Below are 23325 nucleotides of genomic sequence, written 5' to 3'. Positions count from 1 at the left end.
GGCAGCCTGGGCAGAGGTTGCAGCAGAAGTTAGCGCCCATGGGGCCCATAAAAGAACAGGCGGGCAGTGCTGAAAAAGGATGAATGATCTGCTGTGCTGCACCAAGGTAAGTGGCACTTTGTGCTCACTTCAAAGTGACATTCATAAGGGCATCAGGCTGTGTAAGTGTGTGAGTGCGCAGGGATGTCAGACAGGAGTTTGGATTGCAGGACTCAGCAGCAGATGGACATGTGCACTGAATGTGTGCCAGACACTTGACACTCAATGTTCTATCAGTGCAGGACTTCCTGCTTGTTATTCATTTACTGAAGGCTCAGGAACTATCAGCAGGACAAGAACATTCACAACAGGAGGCAGCATGCCAGATATTAGAGTCTTCACCAATTTTGAGGAGGAGGCCGCACAACTAGCTGGGCAGATCAGGGACTATGCCTGCACTGAAGGCGAGACAGAACTCCTGCATGCAGGCAGTGAGGATGCCTCCTGTTGGCAGTTGTCAGATTCTGTTCACAGAGTGATATATTGGGCGGAGTTGTCCCAGATTTGCACTAAGTTCAGTAGCAGGTGGAAAAATGATATTTTACCTGCCGGCCACAATGATGGCTTCTCATGCCATATCATTCCAATCCTACCGCATTAATTATGCATTCCTGGGAAACACGCTCTGATTCGTTTGCCACACCATCACCTTGCAGCTTTATCACGGCGGGTGCCACATTTAAATTACAGTCGTGTGCACACCTCTCAGTGCTTCCAGCCCAGGACTGCTGCACAGAAGACATGACCTCGAAAGGCAAGAAGACTGCGACCCTTGAACGCCTTTTGGATGCCGTGGAGCCCTGCTGTGATGTCCTCTACCCCCGCTCTGGCTGCAGCAACATTACCACTCCAGCTTGGTAGGCGATAGCAATGGTGATCAGTACCAATGCTGCACAGAAGAGCTTGGCCAGCCAATGCAGATAGAGGATGAATGATCTCATCCGTACAGCCAGGGTAAGGCAACCATCTCATTACTCTAAACTCACACACTCAAGCCCATCACATATTCACTGGCATCTTACTCTCACTGTCAGCTCAAGGGACATCACCACCCATTCTCACACACATACCCTCACATGTCTATCTGGCCCTATCTCCTCTGGAGACTGCCTCCTCAGCCCTCACCATCTTGAGGCCATTTGTACAGATCATCATGTGCCCCCACACACACCCTGGGATACCCTCCTTCCCCAGCACAGCCCTCACCCTGCAGCCTCTTCCCTTGCCTGAGGCCACTTCTCCCCCTTCCCCAAACAAGCCCTAGCCCTGCAGTCATTGAAAAGCCACCCCCGTGTTCTGGTAGGTAGAGCTGCCCATGGAGCCCTCCTAAAAGTTATGTGGTGCTGCCTGTGAAGCCAGGTGCTGATGACTGCGAGTGCTGACCGAAGCAAGGTAGACAAAGAAACCTTGAAGTCCTGAGCGAAGTGCAGCCCGGTAACTGCACCCCTTATCTGTGCTGTTGTGAAACACGTCGGTACGCGATCACGGTGATGTACTCGGATGATCCAGCGTGGAGGGGTGGGGGGGTGGATGATTCTGGTGGGCTGGGCTAATAATGATATGCAGATACATTACAATGAGGTTCTTGATGTCTGCCAGCAGGAAATGTGGTCCGCCATTGACAAGCAGAGTGGACGATTGCAAACTCGTTTCACAATGTCGTGAAACCAATTTTTGGACTTCTTGCCATATTGTCCGCTCATGCCGCCAACACACCTGACGCCAGTGGGCATGGAAAATTCCGTACTATTTTTAATAAAGGAGCATGCTTAAGCATCCACTAAATCTTTCTCTTGTCCACTCCAGGCACCAGCAAGAAAAGAGGGAGGAAAAGAAATCAGCCAACACAGAGCTCCAGCTTCTGCTCCGCCAGCACCTCGGAGGATGATGACTCAGAATCCTCAGATGATGCACTGTCACAGCATTCACCTGCACTCTCCACCAGCACAGAGGCATTCACATCAGTAGGTGCATGTTCCAGAGTAGGCTCAGGGTCAAAAGCTGGCGAGTACATCACAGACACAAGTCCACAGCTGACGGAGGAAGTGACAGCTAAGGTCTCTGACACTTGAAGGACTGCTGGAGACCAGACCCCTACTCAGCCCCATGCAGATGATGAGCCTCTGGGCTCGGCCCTAACAGACATGTTGGAGGTACAGAGAGAGGCAGGGGAACATCAGGCAGAGATGCCAGGCGCCATGCTCAGGCTGGGCTCAGTCCTAGAGGAGTCCGTCCACATTCTGTCTACTGTCATGGCTCCGCCATGTGAATGCTTGGCTGCCTCCATGGAAAAAGAGGCAGCTGCCTTGGAGAGCCAGTTCCAGCTGGATGCACAGCGACTGTCGGATATGCACTCAGACCTGCACTCCATCGCTCTAGCCATGAGTCCAGTGCAGCAGTGGCTATGCAAGAGGGGGACGGGACACCTCGACCTCCCTCCAGGTTCGCCTTCTCCTCAACGAGTCAGGGAGGTGCCACAGCACACTGACAGGGAGGTGGTGAGCCAGCAAAGCACCACAGGGGCTGCAGCCCAGGACACTCCAAAGGTGGCCCAATTGCCTCCCAGCTGGTTAGGGTGAGGAGAGTGCACTGAATAGGAGATGCTTAGCAAGCCGGAGTCCTCTAGGCTTCGAGCCACCAGAGGATGCCCGCCAAAGTCATAACAGTCAACAAGGGTCCCACGCTCACTTTAGCCACTCTCTTTTTATATACCCATAGAAGCTCTTGCTGTTTGTTTTTATATTTCTTGCCAATTTACTTCTGTAATCAATTTTCTCCCTCTTTATTAGCTTTTTAGTCATCCGCTGCTGATTCCTAAAAAACTCCCAATCTTCTGGCCTACCACTAGTTTTCGCCGCATTGTATGCCTTAGTTTTTGATTGGATACTCTCCTTGACCACCTTTGTTAACCTCCGGTGTTTCATCCTTCTCATCGAGTCCTTCTTTTAACTGGGATAAATTTTTGTTGAGCATTATGAAATATCTGCTTAAATGTCTGCCACTGCTCATCCACTGACCTGCCCCTTAGACTATTTTCCCAGCCCGCTTTAGACAGCTCTTTCTTCATACCTCTGTATTTGCCCTTATTTTAGTTGAGGACATTGGTTTGAGACCCGAGTCGCTCGCCCTCAAACCGAATTTGAAATTCTACCGTATTGTGATCGCTATCCCCTAGAGGATCCTTAACTATGGGATCACTTATTAATCCCACCTCATTACACATTACTGGTTCAAAATAGGCTGTTCCTGGTAGGTTCTGATGCACTCTACAAATTCGTCTTCCATATTACCCCTGCCAATCCGATTTGTCCAGTCAATATGCAGATTAAAATCACCCATGACAATTGTAGCGCCCTTCTCACACACCTCCAATATTTCCCGATTTATACTTTTTCCCCACAGTGAGGTAATGCTTTGGGGGCCTATGGACAACTCCCACCTGTGACTTCTTCCCTTGCTAATCCTTACCCAAACTAATTCCACATCACGATCTATTGCACCTATATCACTACCCACCACCATATTGATACCTTTCTTTATTAACAGTGCTACTCTGCCTCCTTTTCCTTTTTGCTTATTTTTCTGGAATGTCAAATACGCATGAATATTGAGTTCCTAGTCTTGGTCACCCAGCAACCACTACTCTGTAATAGCTATCAAGTCATATTCATTTATTTCAATTTGTGCTGTCAACTCATCTAAACTTTGATTATCGTTTGCCTCTTCACTACCCTGCACCTTTGCTCTCTTGTTTCTTTTTGGTTTTTTAAACTTCCCTCCAATTGAGCCCTCCCCCCAACTAAATAGTTTAAAGTCCAATCCAACCCTAGTTATACACTTTGCCAGGACACTGGTCCCAGCATGATTCAAATGAAGCATGTCCCAATGGAACAGCTCTCTCCTTCCCCAGTACTGGTGTCAGTTCCCCATGATGCGGAATCCATTTCTCCCACACCAATCTTTTGAGCCACACATTTACCTCTCTAATCTTAGTTACCCTACGCCAATTTGCACATGGCTCAGGTAGTGACCTGGAGCGTATTACCTTTGTGGTTCTGCTTTTTAATTTAGCCCCGAACTGCTCGTAGTCCCTCAGCAGAACCTCTTTCTAGTTGTTAATACCTATGTGGACCATGACAACTGGATCCTTCCCCTTCCATTCCAAGTTCCTCTCCAGCCCAGACCGGATGTCCTTAACCTTGGCACCAGGTAGGCAACACAGCCTTTGGGACTCTCTGTCTTTGCTGCAGAGAACAGTATCTATTCACCTAACTATGTTATCCCCTATTACCACCACATTTCTCTTTTCTTGCCCCACTTGAATGGCATTCTGTATCATGGTGCAGTGGTCAGTTCACTCATCATCCCTGCAGTCTGTGCCCCTGAGCAAGAACCTCATACCTATTGGACAAGGGCACTGGCTGAGGCTCCTCCAAGGCTAAATTCTGATTCCCATACCTGCCTCACTTGCAGGCACATCCTCCTGCCCCTGACCACAGTCCAAATTTGATGTAATTAATCTAAGGGGTGTGACTGTTTCCTGAAATGCAGTGTCCAGGTCACTCTCCCTCCACTGAGGCTAGCTTTATATTCCAGATTTATTAACTGAATTCAGATTCCACCAGCTGCCATGGTGGGAGCTGAACCCATGGCCCCAGAGCATTAGGCTGGGTCTCAGCAATATTACACCATCATTCCCTGGTGTTCTGAAGAAGTGTCATATTGAACTCAAAATGTTAACTCTGTTTCTCCCTCCATAGATGCTGCCAGTCCTGCTGAGATTTCCCAGCACAAAGACACATTTCAGATCTCCAGAATCCGCTGAATTTTGCTTCTATTTTCATATAGGACTGAGATTTGTAGGATTCTATACAATAGGAGGGTGGTGAGTAGTTGGACCTCCACACCCCATAGTGCACTTAAAACACTGTCATCGAGTGGACTCCAAAGTTACTTTGATACTTTTCTGGATGATAAAGATGTCAAGGGATATGGGATTACTGAGGGTGATTAGCGATCAGGGACCAGTTACAAGAACTCTCCTGATCAAGGTGCATGGAAGAGCAATCTTGAGGGGCCAAATGGTCTACTCATGCTGTTCTTCCATGTGCACCCATGTTTCTGGTTCTGCCTGAAAGAGCTCTCTGCAAGTCTACTCCCCATTGGAAGCAGGTGTGAGGGTGACATGCGTGCATCCCTGCCGAGGTAAGATTTCATGTTGCTTTCAATGTGCCATGCATACATTTGGGCTTTGTGAGGGCATGGGAAAAATCTCATTTCTACTTACAGGTGCCTGTGGTGGCAGGAGAACAGAGTGCTGCGCAGGTTCTGGTGCGCACATTTGGCACAAGGGGTCTGTATGCAAAGCATCACACCAACAGCAGGGCAGGCGTTAAGTGGTGCAACTTACTTTAGCTGTCATAAATCGAGGTATACGAGAGTAAACTGTAATGTGTGTTACAAACGAGAAGCTGCGGCCTGCCAGCCAGCAGAAGATTTTTTAAAAAGGTAAAGACTAAGTATCAGCAGCTAACTTTGCCTGGAATCTGTTAGCAATTATATTGCCATAGGTCTGTTGGCTGCATTGTACCCTTTCAATGTCCTCTGCACGTGCCTCCCCAACATCACCATTGCCTTCAACATCCTCATCATTGGAGGAGACATCTCAGTCCTCCATGTCTTCCTCTGCCTAGACCTCCCAGCTTTGTTTCATGAGGTTGTGCAGGGCGCAGCAGACAACAATGATTCACCCCTCTCTGTGGGGAATATTGGAGAGCTCCATCTGAACAGTCCAAACATCTGAACCTCATCTTTAAGAAGCCTATCATCTGCTTATTGGTGGTCCTTGCAGAAGCATGTGCAGCATTGTAGCTCTCCTCAGCACACTCTGCGGATGTCGAACTAGCATTTTCAGCCAGGTTTTCTGGGGAATCCCTTGTCCTCAAGGAGCTAGCCCTGCAATCACCAAGGTCCCACAAGGATTTGTGGCACCTGGGAATGTTTCAGCATATAGGCATCATGAGAGCTCCCTGGGAACCGTGCACAAACATGCACGATTTGTCTGGTGTGATCACATATCAGCCACACATTCAAAGAGTGGAAACCTTTCCTATTGATGAATGTAATTGGCTGCTGCCAAGGAGCTCTCAGGAAGCAGTCAATAGCTTCTTGCACTTGCAGGAATCCTGAGATCGCTTTAGCCTGGCTTTGGGATCGAAGTGGAATTGGACAAATTGGTGTGCTCGCCTGAAGATGCAATCTGTCATCTGTCGCTGACTGGGACATGCTGCACAAGTCCCCAGTGGACCCCTGGACGGAGCCTCTGGGTAAAGAAGTTTAGGGTGGCAGTGACCTTTAATGCCACCAGCCATGGGATTGCCTCTAAGTCCTTGTGGACACAGCTCTTCATGGAGCAGCTGGCATTTGTGAGCAACCACATTTTGGGATATCCTAAAGAATCTCCAGCATTGCCTTTTGCTCATCTGTAGATAAGCACACCACCTGCGATATATGCAAGTTTGGGCAAATTCTTGCCATAGCACTGGCCTCTGGTGGCATCTTGACCTTCCTGAGGCCCTACTGCTCTTGCTCCTCTGGCCATTGCTCCTCCTGGCCCTGGGCTAACCTACATCAGTTCCTCCTTATCTGGATGAGAGCCAGTATAAAGGCAGTGTTGCCAGGAGAATCCATCATCTATGCCTGAGTGGATCTGTGAACAAATTGCAGTGATCCATCTAGTCAGCATTTTCTTTGCATATTCGCCACCATCTCTGAGCCTTTAAGCCAATGCTAAGCCTTGTGCCTGGCATCTGTCTAGACATGGACTCCCCACCCTATGGTGAAGGATTTCCCAGAGGACCACAGATGAAGGTTCCTCACCTTTCATACCTCATTGTGGATGGAGATATTGCACATTGACCGAGACCCCTCCGTCAGACACGATTCCGCTTGCCTCCATTACTCTCGAGACTCTATAGAGAGACCATTGCCTTGGCATCATAGAAAGATTTACTACATAAGCCTTTGTCAGGCATGACCATTTACCTGGGAGAATAGAGGTTTGGAGAGGACTTTGCTGCCATCCATCACCCGTGCTCCTTGGAGGCATCCACCTCCTTCCCTCCCTTCATCCCTGCCTCTGACAGCAGCAGATGCCAATCAGCACACAATGTACAGCAGCTCCAGACTTTGATGGGTTCTGGCTGGAATGCAATCCATTAATCACAGAGCAATGCTGGTTTATTGGGAGTTAGAACCATTAGAGGAGATCTCAGCCGAGCCTGGTTTTCCATGGAGTGGAATAATTAATAGGGTGCACCTTTCCTCGGCCCAAAAAATGAAGCATTACTTCCTCCCTGAAAAGAGACTCCTCCCATATCGAATGCTTGAGAGATCTTATGAAATGCACAACAACCTTGAGAGCTTCAGCATGGTGCGTGTGAGGTTTGCCAGCGTGTCAAGCACCTTCCACCCTCCCTTGTTACCCACCAAGATGCCCCCATCCTCCTACACAATCACTGCCTTGGTTATTCTCCTCTCACCTGTAACTCTTCAAGCTCTCCCCCATTATCTCGTACTCTGTTGTTATCTATGTGGACATTCTTGCTCTCTCCCTGAGCCCACAATCGTTGACGTGCCCTGACCCTTCCTGTTCGAGGCCAAGTGTACCGTGACTTTCCACGACCCCCACCCATGAAACCATCCACTATCCGCACTCCCACCCTACCTGATCCAACTCTCCCCACTGACTGTGACTATACCCTCTGCTTCCTTGTACCTAATTCAAACCCCTATAACCAAACTCTTGAGATCACCGACCCACCCCTTTAGACCCATCTCTCTATGATGTTCATTGCCCTGAGGGGCCATCCACTGCCCTACAACGAGACCAATGCAAGACATGCTTATCCTCCTAACAAGCCCCGAACAGTCTGGCTTCTGACCCCAGTTACCCTCCACCCTCCCCACTGATCCTGCCTCCCTTGTCCAGCCCCAGCACAGCTTGGACTACTGGCATCCAATCTCAATTAATAGGTTGACAATTACAAGTGGTCCCCAAGAAGGGCAAAGCAGTAGCTACTCACTCCAAAGTCCAGAAGTCTACCGTATCTCGCCAGGTGCACACCACTTATATGCAGTTTGTAAATCTGAACATGTGAGCTTTTCATTAGCGAAGAACTTAATTTGGAAGGGGCATTTAATTTTGGTGAGCTGGCCTTTTAATGAGCATTCATGACATGCTAATGCATGCAAAAAGGCTTCCTGACATTGTTTGTCGAGTAGCTCAACCCACCTTTATCGAGTAGTTCAACCCACCTTTAAAGTTCAGAGAACATAATTGCAAAAGTTCATCCCACTGTCGGGAAACTGATTTTTGGCCTCCTGTTAAAGTAAGTTCCCCTGCCCGCCAAGCTTTCTGCCACAGGTGGGACCAGAAAATTCCACTCATTATATTACAAAGAAGAAAGAACAAAGAAAAGTACAGCACAGGAACAGGCCTTCGGCCCTCCAAGCCTGCGCCACTCATATTGCCCGTCAACTAAAACATTTTACACTTCCGGGGTCCATATCCCTCTATTCCCATCCTATTTATGTATTTGTCAAGCTGCCTCTTAAACACCACTATCAAACCCGCTTCCACCACCTCCTCTGGCAGCGAATTCCAGACACTCACTACCCTCTGCATAAAAAACTTACCCCTCACGTCTCCTCTATAGTTTTCTCCTCTCACCTTAAATCTATGTCCCCTAGTAATTGGCTCTTCCACCCTGGGAAAAGCTTCTGACTATCTACTCTGTCCATGCCACTCATAATTTTGTAAACTTCTATCAAGTCGCCCCTCAATCTCCGTCGTTCTAGTGAGAACAATCCGAGTTTCTCCAACCTCTCTTCATAGCTAATAACCTCCGGACCATATTGATAGAACTTGTCCATTATGGTTCTGGTCAGTGGTGACACTGAACATATTGATCAATGATAATTGGCAATGATAGTATAATTGATGATCAGAGGGTGGTGGTTGAGTTTTCTCTTGCTTGAGGAGATGGGCACTGTGACGTGAACGCTGCCTGCCTTTTCAGTGCAAGGCTGAATGCTGCTCACAGCCCATTATAGGCTGGCATGGCCTGCCTGATTATTGGAGGAACTGTGAATGCAACTGAAAACCGTGGAATCATCACTGATCAACCCGACTGCTAGTCAGGGTTGAGGATGCTTTCCTGAGGCACTTTCCAGTATTTTCCAGGAGCTGTGATGATTAGTTTACGAAAATCACAACTTTGTGAAAGAAATTAATCCAGAAACTGATTTTCCCTTTGACCCCAGATTTGTTTGAATGATGTGGTTCTTCGTTTGGTTGAATGTTACTTTGCTGTTGAGGGCAGTGGATCTCATCCCTCTTAAGGTATTCAGCTCTTGTATTCACATCCGGAGTAGGTATGATGAGACCTAGACATAATTAACGGCCAGTATCATAGCTCAATTCGAGCAACTTGATTAGGGGACTAGCTAGCTTTCTTGCACAGATTTTCAACATCACCACTGGAATGAGGGCCCATAGCCTTCATTGTGGCCAATGCACTCAGCTGCTTCTTAACATCACATGGAATGGACCAAATTGACAACATTGGCTCCTTTAATGCTATGGACCATGGACCTCAAGAGGAAACTGAGTTGGATCGTTCACCTGACAAATTTTGACTGAACTTACTTACAAGTACTTCAGCCCTGTCTTTAACATGTTGGGCTTCACGCACAGTTGAGAAAGGGGAGACACATGAAGTCTTCTCCTCCTTAACTTAACTAGTTCTCCACCAGTATTCTTGACGGGATATGGTAGAGCTACCAAGCTTTGCTATGATCTGTTGGTTCTATAGCCGTACCATATTACATCAAGGATGATGGATGGAATAAGCCCTAATTTTGCCTAATGCTTTTGGCTTTTACCATGCAGGTACTCTGTCATAGTTTCATTAGACTGATGCCACATTCTAAGTGTCATGAAAATATAATAATTTTTATGATATTATTGCGACTTATTGTAAAGGTAGGTTAATAGCGGGGTTTGGTTAGTTTCTCTGTGTAGATGTGTGTGTGGGGGATTTAGTTGAATTGGAGGCAGCTGGTCTGGAGCTTTAGAGATATCAAAAGGGAAGTTCGGTTTGAAATTCTAAATACATAAACGTGGATGAAGTTTGAGAATGTTAAGTGTGAGGAATATTTGCATTTTTAGATAAATTAGGTTAGTTTGAATTTCAAAGAGATGGTAAGATATTACACCCAGCCATAAGAAGCTAAGCCAAACAGTGTGTTTATTTTTCCCAAAGGTTACTGATAAGATGAGTACTATGAAAGATTTATATTATGAGAGAAGTAAAGTTGCAAAGACATTTTGGAACAATGGAATTTACATTAAAAAGGAAGAAACGTGTATAAAGGAGATGAGGTTATGTGTAAGCCGGAAGGATTTCTAAGATCTAACACCAAGTGTGAAAAGCCTTGAGCCTCTATGCATCAAGTTGCTGTCTACAGGAACCGAAGCTAAGAAAACTCATTTTGAATATCACTGTCCAGGGTATTGTGTGCTTAGCCTGGGTCTGATGAAATTTATTCGTTCTTACTGTTGCCTTAACGGAGGTATAATTCAGATTAATTAGGGGATTTAGGAGTTATAGTAGTAATTTGTAAACCTATGTATATGCTTAAAATCTTTTCTTCTATTAATAAAGTTTACTGGAACTCAGTGGGCTTATTACTGCTGAATTTAAGGCACACATCTCGAAATAAAATACAAATTGCAAAACTGTTGTGGCAGCTGTTTCAAGTTTCCCTCTGGGATTTGAGCAGCTCAGCATTTACCATTCGCTGTGCTGTAACATAAAGTATAGCTGGTGTCACTCCTGGTGCCCTTCCCGAGCACCCATTGAACCAGGCTTAGTCTCCTGGTTAGGTACAAATGGATGTGAGATTGAGATGTGCCAGGTCAAAATGTTACATGTTATGGTATACAAGTCCACTGCTTGTCTCACAAATGGCCATTTTTGAGCTGTTAGATTTGTCCTTAGTCTATCCCAGTTATCACGAAGATAGTGCAATACTACTCTAATTTTTTTCTTCATACGTACCAGGATTTCTTTTGTTTTTCATTTTCCTCCATATCTCTTACTCTTTCCCTTTTCAATTTTTGGTATATGCTTATCTGGTTTTTGAGGCCTTATCATTATCATTCAAGGCTTGGCTTGAAAAATATTTAAATGTATTTGCAAAGACGCTTTTTGGTTACTGAATAATACTAAGATAAATGAATGGCAATGCTGCCCCCAACAAGCTATGGAATCTAAAATAAAAATGTTTCATGTTACACCACACCAAGCAGGAAAAAAATACACAATTCATCATTCAAGAGCGGATGGCAAGGTATATTTACCTTGATGTAGGAAGTAAGCTTTGTATTGCTGTGATAAATATAAGAACAATAAAAGCACACACCAGATTTGACTTGAAAACTTCATCCCGCATCTGTGAATACTGGAAGAAAGAAGCACAAAACATTAACAGACTATGTGTTGCATATTCCACAGTGCTTTGCAGTGATTTATCTGTCTCTATGGGGGTTCTGGGAAATTAGCAAGATTATATCCTACCAGAAGGATGGGCTGTGTCAATTAAAAAAAACAATACTAAATTTCTAATGATATTGTCAGGGTTATTTTACAGGGAGTTTTTTAAAAATGATCTGATAAGTAACCAAATCCAACGGATGAACTATTAAAATAACCAGTCTTGATTAACACATTAAAATTTCCTTTCTCTTCTAATTATCTTTCCTTTCACAGTTTTAATCATGTCTCTATTCATTTTATCAACCACTTTAAAACTTTCTAGTGTGAAAGGTATGCAATAATAGAAATGTTTACTTTTCAAATTTAAAATTTTGTGATGGAATATTTTTCCCTTAAAGCTTTTACATCTTTGCTTCCACTTAAAGTGTCCTATTTGCTAAGCCTGCCAAAATGTGTATTTGTGGGCCAGCTACCTTTTCCTCCAGGCTGGAGTCTTTAAACATCAGTGAGAAAGGCTTGATATGCTCTCTTCTTAATTTATCCCCACTCCTTAAGTCGATGGTATGTTCTATTCGCTTGTTAATTTCCTCAGGCCCAGACTGGACATGCAAAGCTTGTGCAAGGTGGTTTGGAAGCAGATTTATTGAATTTCTTGTTAGGGCAGCCAGAGTCTAGGGAAAGCACATGCAAACAGAATAAACCCCGCTAGACCTCTGTTCAATTGCATTAAGAGTGAATAGTTAAAGAACATGTGACAAGGTGGAGATGATCTCTTACTGAGACAAGAATTTGTTTTCACTACAAGCTCCCTGTTCTACAGGCATTGCATCCTCAATATTTTGGATTAATCACTTGCACAGCATGTCTGCAATTTATCCGCCAAACCACATAAACAACATACCATTTTGTCAAAGCTGCCTTCATGATCCCTGTAGGTTATGTTAATGTGTCAGGGCAGCTGTAAGATTTCAATGCCTCTAATTTTATCTTCCGATATTTATTATCCAAATTTACAGAAATAACTTTTGCCAAACTTTAATGGTCGAACACATTATGTTGTTTTGAAATGGTGTCTCTCAAAACTCAAAAGCATTAAAGGTTAAAAGACCAAGTTGGGGCAGGGTGGTGGGGTGGGGGGGATGAGTGGGGGGCGGTGGCAGGGGAGGGTGGGGGTTATCTGAAAAATTAAAAATAAGATAAAACAAATGACACTTATACATTTTAAAAAAATTATAGTTTGATTTGATGCAAATTACATGTGTATCAATCAGACTGATTAAACTTTTTTCCCTACAGCTTACTAACTGAAGAAGGCAGTGACTGAAATGCTGTAGAATATCTTAACGGTCATTATCTGTTTGCAATCAGTGTTGTTCAATTTATTTATAGAGACTGAAATTAAGCTTTGATGAAAGTACAAAATGGCCATCCGTTTAACACTGCCTTCCATTTTCTTTTCCTTTGAGTCACTGTGTTCTTGGGTTTCATTTCCTGCACATTGCTCTGTATTATTTGCAAAAAAAATGGCAAAGCAGACAGAGAGTACATCCATTTTTCCAGATTAGAAAGGGAAATTAATGACTGATCCACCGTCTTCAAAATGAACCAGGCAATATTAAGCGTACTTCTCCTCCCCGTCTAGGAGAAACCATGCCACATAGTGGTATTTTAATATCAAATTTTAATATTTTAATTAACTATTCATAATTCTTCAGTCGATTGCTTTTTGAGTGGTCCAGAATGGTGGCTTTAATTTATCACTATCAATAAAGCTAAATGGTTATTATTCCATATTTTTACCAGCAAGGAGTTAAAGCTTTGGGAATGTACAGCACTAGCCATGACCTCAATGGAGCACCAGGGAAAGCAAATATAACTAAAGCTATGGACAATTTTTCTTACTTTAGAGATAGTTTTGCTTATTTCATGGTTGAGAGGATAAAATGTATACACACCAGCCATTTAAATTAACCAGTGAAAAACCTTGTCAAATGACCTTTAAGCATGTTACAATGCTTAGCAAACGTGCACTTTACAAACTCAATCATGTCTTCAAACTGTAATTTGTGAAACATACACTAAAGATTGAAGCTGCAATATCCCTTTTCATAGGTTTGTTGAAATGGTTTGCTGTTGAAATCTTTTACAGTACCTGGGAAAGAAGGACTAATCTATAGTATAACAAACGTCGCCATTTCAAAAGACTGACAGCTCAACATATAATCATTCATCTCTAGGCCTTGTGTTTGAACCCAATTCTGATGGAGGTTTTAAACAGACCGTTCCCTTTGACTGCTGTGGGTAGTCCCAAAATGAGTCAAATTGAGACCCAGTAGACATAAACCCACAATACAGAAATGGTTTCAAATCTGGCGTTGATTTATTTTGATCTAGTAATCTTGTTTGGAAGCTGTAAGAACAGAGAGAGAGTATGGGAATGGAAATGTGACACTACTGAAGCAAAAGACTTTCTGAAGTTGGGATTTTGGCATATTATTAGATGGAAGGAGAGGTCCCAAACCGACAGGGGAGCACAGAAATAAAAGGATAATTAAAGCAACAGAAAACTTACCAAAGTGGAATAAAGCTCCAGTAGTGAAGTCATTCCTTTTATTAAATTACTCGCGTTGCTCTCCATTTGATTATTGTGAATGTTTCTCAGCTGCTTCTTATCCTTCAGATAGATGCATTGTGTGACCACTTATTTAGGTTACCTGCATTTCTAGGACATTGCTTTCCTGCTATGGACTATGGTTAAGTCACACAACAGCTCCTGTGTAAAGTCAGAACGACATCACTTTAATCACTTAAATAAGAATAAATCCATGGGGCAGGGATTCCACAGGAGATTGAAGTCCACTGTGTTATAAAATGCCAATAACGGGCAATTCACAGTTCATAAATAGGGTGATTTCCCATGTCAAACCCAAATCAGTACGATGAAAGTAAAATGTGATCCGGCAGTCTGTACTATCAGTTTTTTTTTAATAAAAAGAATTAGAATAATTTCAAGTGTTTGTGGAATTATGTGACCAAAAAAGTACTAAATAGCTGAGAAATATTCACAGCAATTATAAAGGAGAGAACTACTTCACCCCAGGGATATAAATTCCATTTTTTTTCAAAAAATGTATGAGCAAGAAGTCTACGTAATCAAATAAGAGTTTTATACAGTGATTATCGTAAACCACTTTGCAAACAGCAACAAAATGAGATAATGCAGTTATTTGCATTGTTAAAGAACTTTTTAAAAAGAAACATAATGCCTGTAATAACAAGCCAACTTAAAATTTGGAGCAGATATATTATGTCAGTTATAGCTAATATATAATGTTATTCTTTGAATAAAAGCCTTTGAACATGCATAGCTATTTTTACTGTTGTAATAATTGACTGCAAAATTGAACATTGAAATTGAACATTGTCAGGCACTGTAATATAAATAATTAACTGTAAGGCATGCAGAATTTAGAAACAATGCAGATGTTTCATTCATTGTAATGTAGTTAAGCATGATCATTAGGTGACTATTGACCAACTATATCTACTGAAAATGTTGCAAGCATGTTACAAATGCAGGAGCTGTTTATTCAGTTCTATCCCTTCAGTGCTGGACAGCAATATCATCAGTATCCAGGTTCATTGCCAGAGCCCGGCTATATCTCCACAGACACTATCAATACTGCCTTTTGATCAAGCTGCCGTGAGCAACGTTGCAAGGAATTCTACCTCCTTATCAATTTTCTCTCCCTTTCCTCTCTTATTCTCAAATTAATCAGCCATCACTAACAGGACTGTTCCTTCTTTTCAGAAGCTCACAAAACATCACTTTCTAATATACATTTTGATATCACATAATGACTATTTCTCTCTTATTAATAAAAGCAGTTTGCATTGTAACACACTTCTTGCACCATTCTGCAACATGTTGGTTTTAATCGCCTGTAAAGACAGCCCTACAGCAAGGTTTAACCAGATCAGATTATGACCAGCCTTCAAATCTCTTTTTTCCCTCTTTCAGATGCTGACTGCTCTCAATAGATTCTAGTTATATTTCAGATTTCTAGCATTTTCAGTTTTCCTTTCTATTTTACCATATCATGATACTTTTGAAATTAATGTTAATTTGAATTAATTTACCTTTAACAGCAATTGAATAGTGAGTGAATAACTGGGTCCATGAGCAATAATCAAATCATTATTAGAATAGCTTTCAGAAACAGTGTCCCAGGATAGAACAATAAAAGGCACTTATCCTTTGATGCCATGCATCGAAGACAATTCTCTTTTGACCTGCTTATGGCATGCTGACAGTAAAATCGACTTGATTACATGCAGATAAATGACAAGGTCAATGTAATAACAAAAGAACCACTGATTGTAGTTTTAACAAAAGGTTAAATCATTTTTCCCTCTCTTTCCTGGTTTGCACACACAGCTGTCACTGTAAAACATTTATGTAAATCGATCTGGCAGAAGAAACAGGGCACTATCAGTAATTATTTAAAAATTGTATCCTAACAGCATATGGGTCCCTCAGATTCTGCAACGCTCTAGTTGCTGAAACTTTGGCCTTAGCCAAAATGGTGCCGAAACCCCAATCCAAAAGTCATGCCCCCGTAACCGGCACCCATTATTTTCACCAGTGGGGAATGGGGGCAGGTATGGTGGAGATGGGGGACAGGGGCACAGCCATGGTTCATGGAGGCAGTGGCATATTTAAAAGTGCAACTGTCTTCACTCAGAAGCAATCTTTTGTCACCCAGGTTTCTGAAACACAACCAATGGGCTTTAGAGATTTGAGGATAAGGTCTAAATTTCTTTGGAGAGGTCAGGTTCTCTTTTGAGACTAAGAGTAGACGTTAATGTGCATAAAGGGTGAATATGGTCTGTAGAACTGTCAGGGTGTCAGCTAATTTAAATCCTCTGCCCGTTAAATTTTGAAAAGAATAGCCTGCTGTATCTCTCAGTTGAAAGAAAATGGTGCTTGCAATTTCAAAAGCTGCTTGTTTACATGAACTTGAGGGTTATCATTGTACTCTTAGTACTGTTTGACCACTTCTACACCCACTCCAAGTGATTAGAAAGGGATTTAATATGGGGCTATGAATACAAATGTTTGTTATAGAGGGGATTAAGTACTTGAAGTGATTTATGGGCTTTTATCAATTAGTTTTTTTATTTAGTGATCATGGCTTCTGATGTCTGCCCATGGATACTGGATGAGTTAGTATGGAGGGTATAAGGGAAAAGGGTGGTGGGGGAGCATGGATTGGCATGAGTTGGACTAAGTTGGCATAGGGACTGTAAGGGAACATGCGGATAAGGAGGGTCATGCATTGGCATGAGTTGGTACTACATTGGCATGGGGGCCCATAAGGGGGCATGGGTGGTGGGATATAGGTTGGCATGGAGGGTATGAGGGACCATATGGGTGGGAGAGAGGCATAGACTGGCATAGAGGGTGTGAGGGCCATTGGGGGGGGGGTGGGTGGGGGATTGACATGGCATGAACTGGCATGCATGGGGAGTGTGTGGGGGTGAGAAGGTATGAATAGTGAGGATAAGAGGGGCATACTATCTTTATTATAACTGGGACAAAGTCCCAGAGCACCAAGTTAGGCCTTTTCATCTGCCCACCTTGGCACTTGGCAGCCCTTGTGGCTGCCTCTGAACTCTTTCTGGGGGCAGCGGGCCTGACTCCAGTTAACACTCGCAACACCCCCAGCCCCATCCAGAACGAAAATTTGGCCATTTGAAGAAGTTTTTCCTATGTCAGGTTTGGAGAGTTGAGAATAAAAGAGGGAGAGAGAGAGAGAGGGGAGGAGAATTGGGAGAAAAGTAAGGGGATGAGGATGATATGGGGATGTTGTAAGGAGGGTAGGGTGAGATGGAGAAAGGAGAGGAGGGAGGGAGGCAAAGAAGGGGAGTGCTTAATCAGCGGCACCTCATCTATCAACTTAAATATTTACTCCCCCTACCACTGGTATACAGTGGCAGCAGTGTGTGTCACCTACAAGATGGACAGCAGTAACTCGCCAAGCGAGTTGGATTATCAGATCAGCCATGATCTCATTGAATGGTGGAGTGGACTCAATGGGCCGAATGGCCTACTTCTGCTCCTATGTCTTATGGTCTAAGTCTCCTTCAACAGCACTTTCCAAACTCACAACATCTTGCTGCTAGAAGCAAAGCAGCAGCAGGCGTGCTGGGAACACCATCACCTGCAAGTTCCCCTCCAAGTCACTTCCTAACCTGGAACTATATCACCGTTCCTTCAAGGCTGCTGGGCCAAAATCCTGGAACTCCCACTCGAACAGCACTGTAGGTGTACCTACAACAGATGGACTACAGCAGTTCAAGGTGGCTCACCATCTCTTCAAGAGCAACTGAAGGTGGGCAATAAATGCAGGGCTTGTCAACAGGGAAAGAGGCGCAGTGGAGAGGGAGGGAAATGGGGAAGGGATAGCAAAGCTGGCCCGCCCACCTTTGTCTCAATTGAGACATTTCAGCAGGCAATTAAGGATCGCTTGAGGATCGTTTCCTGCCTGGCCTCAATTCTGAGGCTGGCAGGATTTCAGGGGCAGGGGGAAACCTGGTAAGCCACCCTGCTCAGGCCTCGATGGGGTGGGGGGGTGGCGGTGTGGGAGGCGCCTCCTTCAATGGCCTCCTTTCCACATCAGGCATCCCTTGTCACAAGGTCTGCTCCCCCATGGGTGCTCCCTCCCCCTGAGTCTCTCCATCAAGACCCACACCTCTCTCTCCCCACCTCCCTGGGTATCACCTCCCCACCCTGCCGTGAGACCACTGGGTTTAACTCGTCCTGAGCTCCTGGACTTCGAACCTGGAGAATGCTTGCTGTTCCAGTCCTTGCCACTGCTGTTATTGGCATTGTTGGGACTACAGAGTTGCCGTTCAATCAGACTGACCAACATCATTTTAAGGCGGGACTTCATCCTGAGTGAGGGGCACAAGTTCCATTTCTAGCAAATTGGCCGCAGTGCAGCTGGTACTGGCGGGGATGTGTTCCCCGCTGACTCTGGATGGCAGGCAGGAAAGCCTGCAATCCAAAAAATCCTGCCTCAGATGGCTACTGTTGTCTTCATAAAGGGGTTTAAAATGTGAGTCCCAGATCAAAGAAATGTTTGAAAGCAAAGGGTAAACAAGAAGAGCTCTTAAAGTATCTATATACTTTCAGATCAAAGGACAAGTTTAGGAATTGAAGTCGGTTGAAATCGCTATCTGCCACATCCTAGGAGTGCCATGTGGATAGATTACAGGGAGGCCGTCTGTATTGGGTTTATCTGAGTGCTTTTCACACAGAAACACCGATCCACTTGGAAGACTGTGACAAGACAGTTGTGTATCTGCCAGCAGCCAGAACAAGGAGTATAGCGATCGTTAGGAACCAGGGATGTTCCTGAGATAGAGACACTAAGCAGGAATCACATTAGGGCTCATGGTTAGAATGAAAAGTCCAAATTCATGAGGAATTTAAATTGTCATATCTGTCTGGTAAAAATAATGGAAGAGACAGACAATGGAAAATCCTTGCAAGAGAGAGAGCAAGCTCTGGAAGTCTAAGTGCCAAACTGGGGTTTGGATTTTTGCTGAGTCCGGATGACTCAGGAGCCATTTAAAAAGTGTACCGCACTGATTCTGGGATTCCCAACCCTATTCCTGGGATTTCCAATTTTCACCAGGGCCTTTTAAGTGTGTGGGCTGGTTCAGGTTGGTCCTTGGCTCCTCAGAGGTGTCATTAACCATAGTCTACATGAGTGAACCTGTTGAAAAGTTCAAAAATCCTCCTCATGCCGCTTATGCCAAGCTATGCCACTAACCACCCCCATCATTTCTATAATGCCTCCTATGCTAAGATGTGGCACTTCCATGCCCATTAACCATACACCATTTGAAATTCTATAGCGACAATAGGATGTGTAAAATAAAGCTTTAAGAAAGTCATTCATTCATAACTTTCCACTATGTTAAAAATGTCTTTTTACTACAGAGCAATATAAGTGTCAATCATCCTGACCCTTTAAAGTATCAATAGCAGAAACTGCAAGCACTTGAAACCTCTTAACCTTGAGTAAATAAACATTGTGCAATTGACAGCAGAGATCAGAAAGCCAGAGCTATCAATCAGCAATGCTTTTCCTGGGATGCAGGTGTTGCACCAGGCAAGTGGATTTCCACTACCGGAAAAAAAAGCCAAGAAAACGGCTCAGGATGAAGCATCAGCAGACAATGAGCCCAAGACCTGGCTTCAGGCAGAATACCAATGACATGATAAACTAGAGATATCCTCTGCAGCACCACTAGATAGCAGGTATGTACAACAAAAAAGTTGGTACAATATAAATCCGAATTGAACAGGTTATTGAGATACTGAAATCCTGCTTCAGGTGTCTGGATAGATTTGGAAAAGCACTGCAGTACAGCTTTGCCAGCATTCAAGAATCATAGTGACATAGAACATGCTGCATGATTTTGCAATTTGCAAAAGTTTTATTTTTTCCTTTGCAAATGAGGAGGAGAAAGAAAGATAAGGAAGAAAAAGGAGGCACTGACTGCCTTGTCACCTCTTTCCATCAGTCTACATTATCTTCTTGTTAGGCTTTCTATTCTCTGTAACCAGGAGCCAGTCTTACCTTACCCTTCTATCTGCTGGATGAACCCCCATTTAGACATCAATAATTTTTTTCAGGGCACCAGAAATTGCTCCTTCTTCAGATCTTGCTGCACTTTAAATATGTCCATTGATAGGTTTTCCAATAGCCCCCTTTCCCCTTAAAGCAGCAGCTATGATTTATATGCTGCTGTTACGCTACAACTCAATATCAGTTGGCCCTTATCAACAGAGACACATCTCTCAGCCTTCCTTGAATATTAAGTTGGCCCTGCCCTATGGATAATATCAGTGGATGGAAATTCCACCCAGTCACCAACTCCAGTGGGAAAATCAGAGTTGGAAGAAAATTCAGGCCCTATTCTTTGGGCAGAATTTTATCCTTGACATGTGGGCGTGCCCCAACATGCCTGTGCGTGAAATAAAGCGTGCTGACGTTGGATGAGGATCCCAGTGTCCAAGCGCACTCTCGTGATAGGTTGGCGGACGTGCACAAGAGCCGGCAGCGTGCTCACCGACAATTAAAAGGTCTATTAAGGCCATTAAGATAACAATTGGCCTGAATTTTTCACAGTCTATACAACAGGCAGGCAAAAAGTCGTGGCCTTTGCATTTTTTAGGAAACCTCATCCATGGGAGGGAAGAGGTTTCCAAAAGCAAATGAAAATAAAATAAAAATTTAACACTTGAATTAAAATCATATCCCTGCTCATGTGACAGTGTCACATGAGGGGACATGCTTTATGAAATTTTTATTTTGTGCATTAGTTTTGTTAAACAGTGCTTCATCGAAGCGCTCTTTCTCGCGCATGTGCAAACTGTGCACTAGGCCCACTCATCCTCCCCCCCCACCGCCTGCACAAGCAGCACTGAGATCTGCCGCTGGCGTTTCATGCTGGGCAGGTCTTAGTTAGCCCTCCCATGTAAAATTGCGGTACAGTGGTCAGGACCGAGCACCCCCGCAAAGGGCAAAATTCTGCCTCTCCATTTCATTGATCACTGCTCTGCCGTAATTAGACACGTTCGACCAAAACCCCTCAACTGCTTTCATTTCCTTAGTCATTTCAATATCATTTATAGAACGTTTCCATCAGAATTTTTTTCTTCCTGTATTCAATACCTTCCATTTGTGTGAATTTAATGCTGTTTGTGCATTTATGCGTGCAACTTATTTTGTGATTCCAATTTACCTCTTCAGCTTCAACCAAGCCTCACAGCTTGATTTTATTTCTGGATTTCAGCATTGAACCTAAACTGATATCATAGATCGGAATCAGAGCACGTCAAGGATTTATCTGTAGGTTAGTGCAACACAAAATTGAAACATTTCTAACTGTTACTGTTGTTCATGTTTCCTAATCCTGTCATTCCCTTGAAGGAATTTTTGCCCTTCCTGCCATTGTCCTGTGTGACTTCCAAAATCTGCCTAGTTGATTACCTAAGGAACTATTCAGACACAAAGTCGACAGGTCTATAATCTGGTATAAATTAATTCAGGAAAGCAACAATTTCAATGTTCATTGCTTATGATACATTTAACAAATGGATCTTTAAATGAGTCATTTTCTCAGCTATTAAATTAAATGTAAAAGCAATTTAGTCACTAAATGTAGTCAATAATATAGTTATGAAATTCAGTGATTTATGTTAATGAATTAATTACTTTAAATAATTCTGATGGAAACGTTCTATAAATGATATTGAAATGACTAAGGAAATGAAAGCAGTTGAGGGGTTTTAATAAGTTTTTAATAAGTTTTTTAAATGATCAAATAAAATGAATAACTTAGTTCTAAAATGGAAATAATTCATTTTCCTCTCCCTGCCTCCTTTGACATCATGGACCATGCTTGATACTGATAACAGTTCTGTCCCAACCCATTCCTGACAGTAGCTGACATCTAGGGTATGTCAGTCCTGATTTCGATGATGCTATGCTGCACTCCTGATCAAACTATGCTATGACTTGACATTAGCCCAATAGAAATTCATGGCATTATTGACTTGGACAATCAATGAAGAATTTGAGTAGGTACAGGAGGGCAAATTAGAATGCAAGATAACTCTTTGCTTGGCTTAGATTGTAACACCTTTAGGAGAAGGTAAGCAGAGAATTGTCAGTGAAAGGACAAATGGAAGGAAAAAAGATGACTTTATGTTAAAAGTAATTGATCCTAGATTACAAAGGACTCATAGGGTGGATTTTGTGGTTCCATAACAGAACCAAATGAAGGTGGAATGGCAAAAAAAAATGGTTGCCAAGTATGACCGCCAGAAATCCTGCCTCCATTTCCAACCAGCTCCATTTTGTGCAGTGTGGACAGAAACCAGACCCCACCTATCAATGACCCACTTAACATTGTCATGGGCTCATTAAGGTAAGTTTTGACATTTTGATCAATGCTTCTGGTAAAAGTTCACAGGAATCATAGCAGCCAGAAGGAGGTGGACACAGTTTCAAATGGTAAATTAAAATGGCCTTTTCCGTTTAAAGGGCTTAGCTCTTTATTGATTTTTGTACAAGAACAACCATATATCCCTTTGTACTGCAGTATTCTGCAGTGTCTCCATTTAAACAATATACTCTTTCACATTTCCCGACATTATACTCCATCTGCCAAATTTTTGCCCATTCATTTAACCTATCTATATTCCTTTGCAAACTATTTGCTTCCTCCTCACAACTTGCTTTCCTACCCATCTTTGTACTGTCAGCAAATTTGGCTGGAAATCAATCAGTTCCTTCGTCCAGTCATTAATACAGGTTGTAAATAGTTGAGGCCCCAGCATTGATTCCTGTGATACTCCACTAGTTACTGTTTGCCAATCTGAAAATGTCCCATTTATCCCAGCTCTCTGTTTCCTGTCCATGTTAAAATATCACCCTCAAACTTTTACATGACACCTTATCAAATGCCCTTTGAAAGTACAAATGTATTATATCTACTGGTTCCGCTTTATGCACCTTGTTTGTTACATCGACAAGAACTCTAATAAATTGTCAAATATGATTTCCCTCTCACAAAACCATGTTGACTCTGCCTAGAAGTATTATGATTGTCTAAGTGTCCTCCTACTACCTTATTAAAATGG

General features: G+C 43.3%; 1 protein-coding gene across 1 annotated transcript in view; it reads right to left on the bottom strand.

Moving 5' to 3' along the window:
* The window catches only part of adcy8 (adenylate cyclase 8 (brain)), a 130104-nt gene that overhangs the window by 53148 nt on the left and 53631 nt on the right, over positions 1–23325 (bottom strand). The window contains exons 8-9 of the mRNA XM_041189964.1: positions 12074–12271; positions 11465–11565 (exon numbers count right to left, since the gene is read on the bottom strand). Of these exons, the coding sequence (XP_041045898.1) occupies positions 11465–11565; positions 12074–12271 (299 nt within the window). The remainder of the gene's footprint in view (positions 1–11464; positions 11566–12073; positions 12272–23325) is intronic.

The sequence above is a fragment of the Carcharodon carcharias genome, chromosome 6, assembly GCF_017639515.1.
Source record: "Carcharodon carcharias isolate sCarCar2 chromosome 6, sCarCar2.pri, whole genome shotgun sequence".
Lineage (NCBI taxonomy): Eukaryota > Metazoa > Chordata > Chondrichthyes > Lamniformes > Lamnidae > Carcharodon > Carcharodon carcharias.
This window is presented reverse-complemented; position numbering and strand designations above follow the sequence as displayed.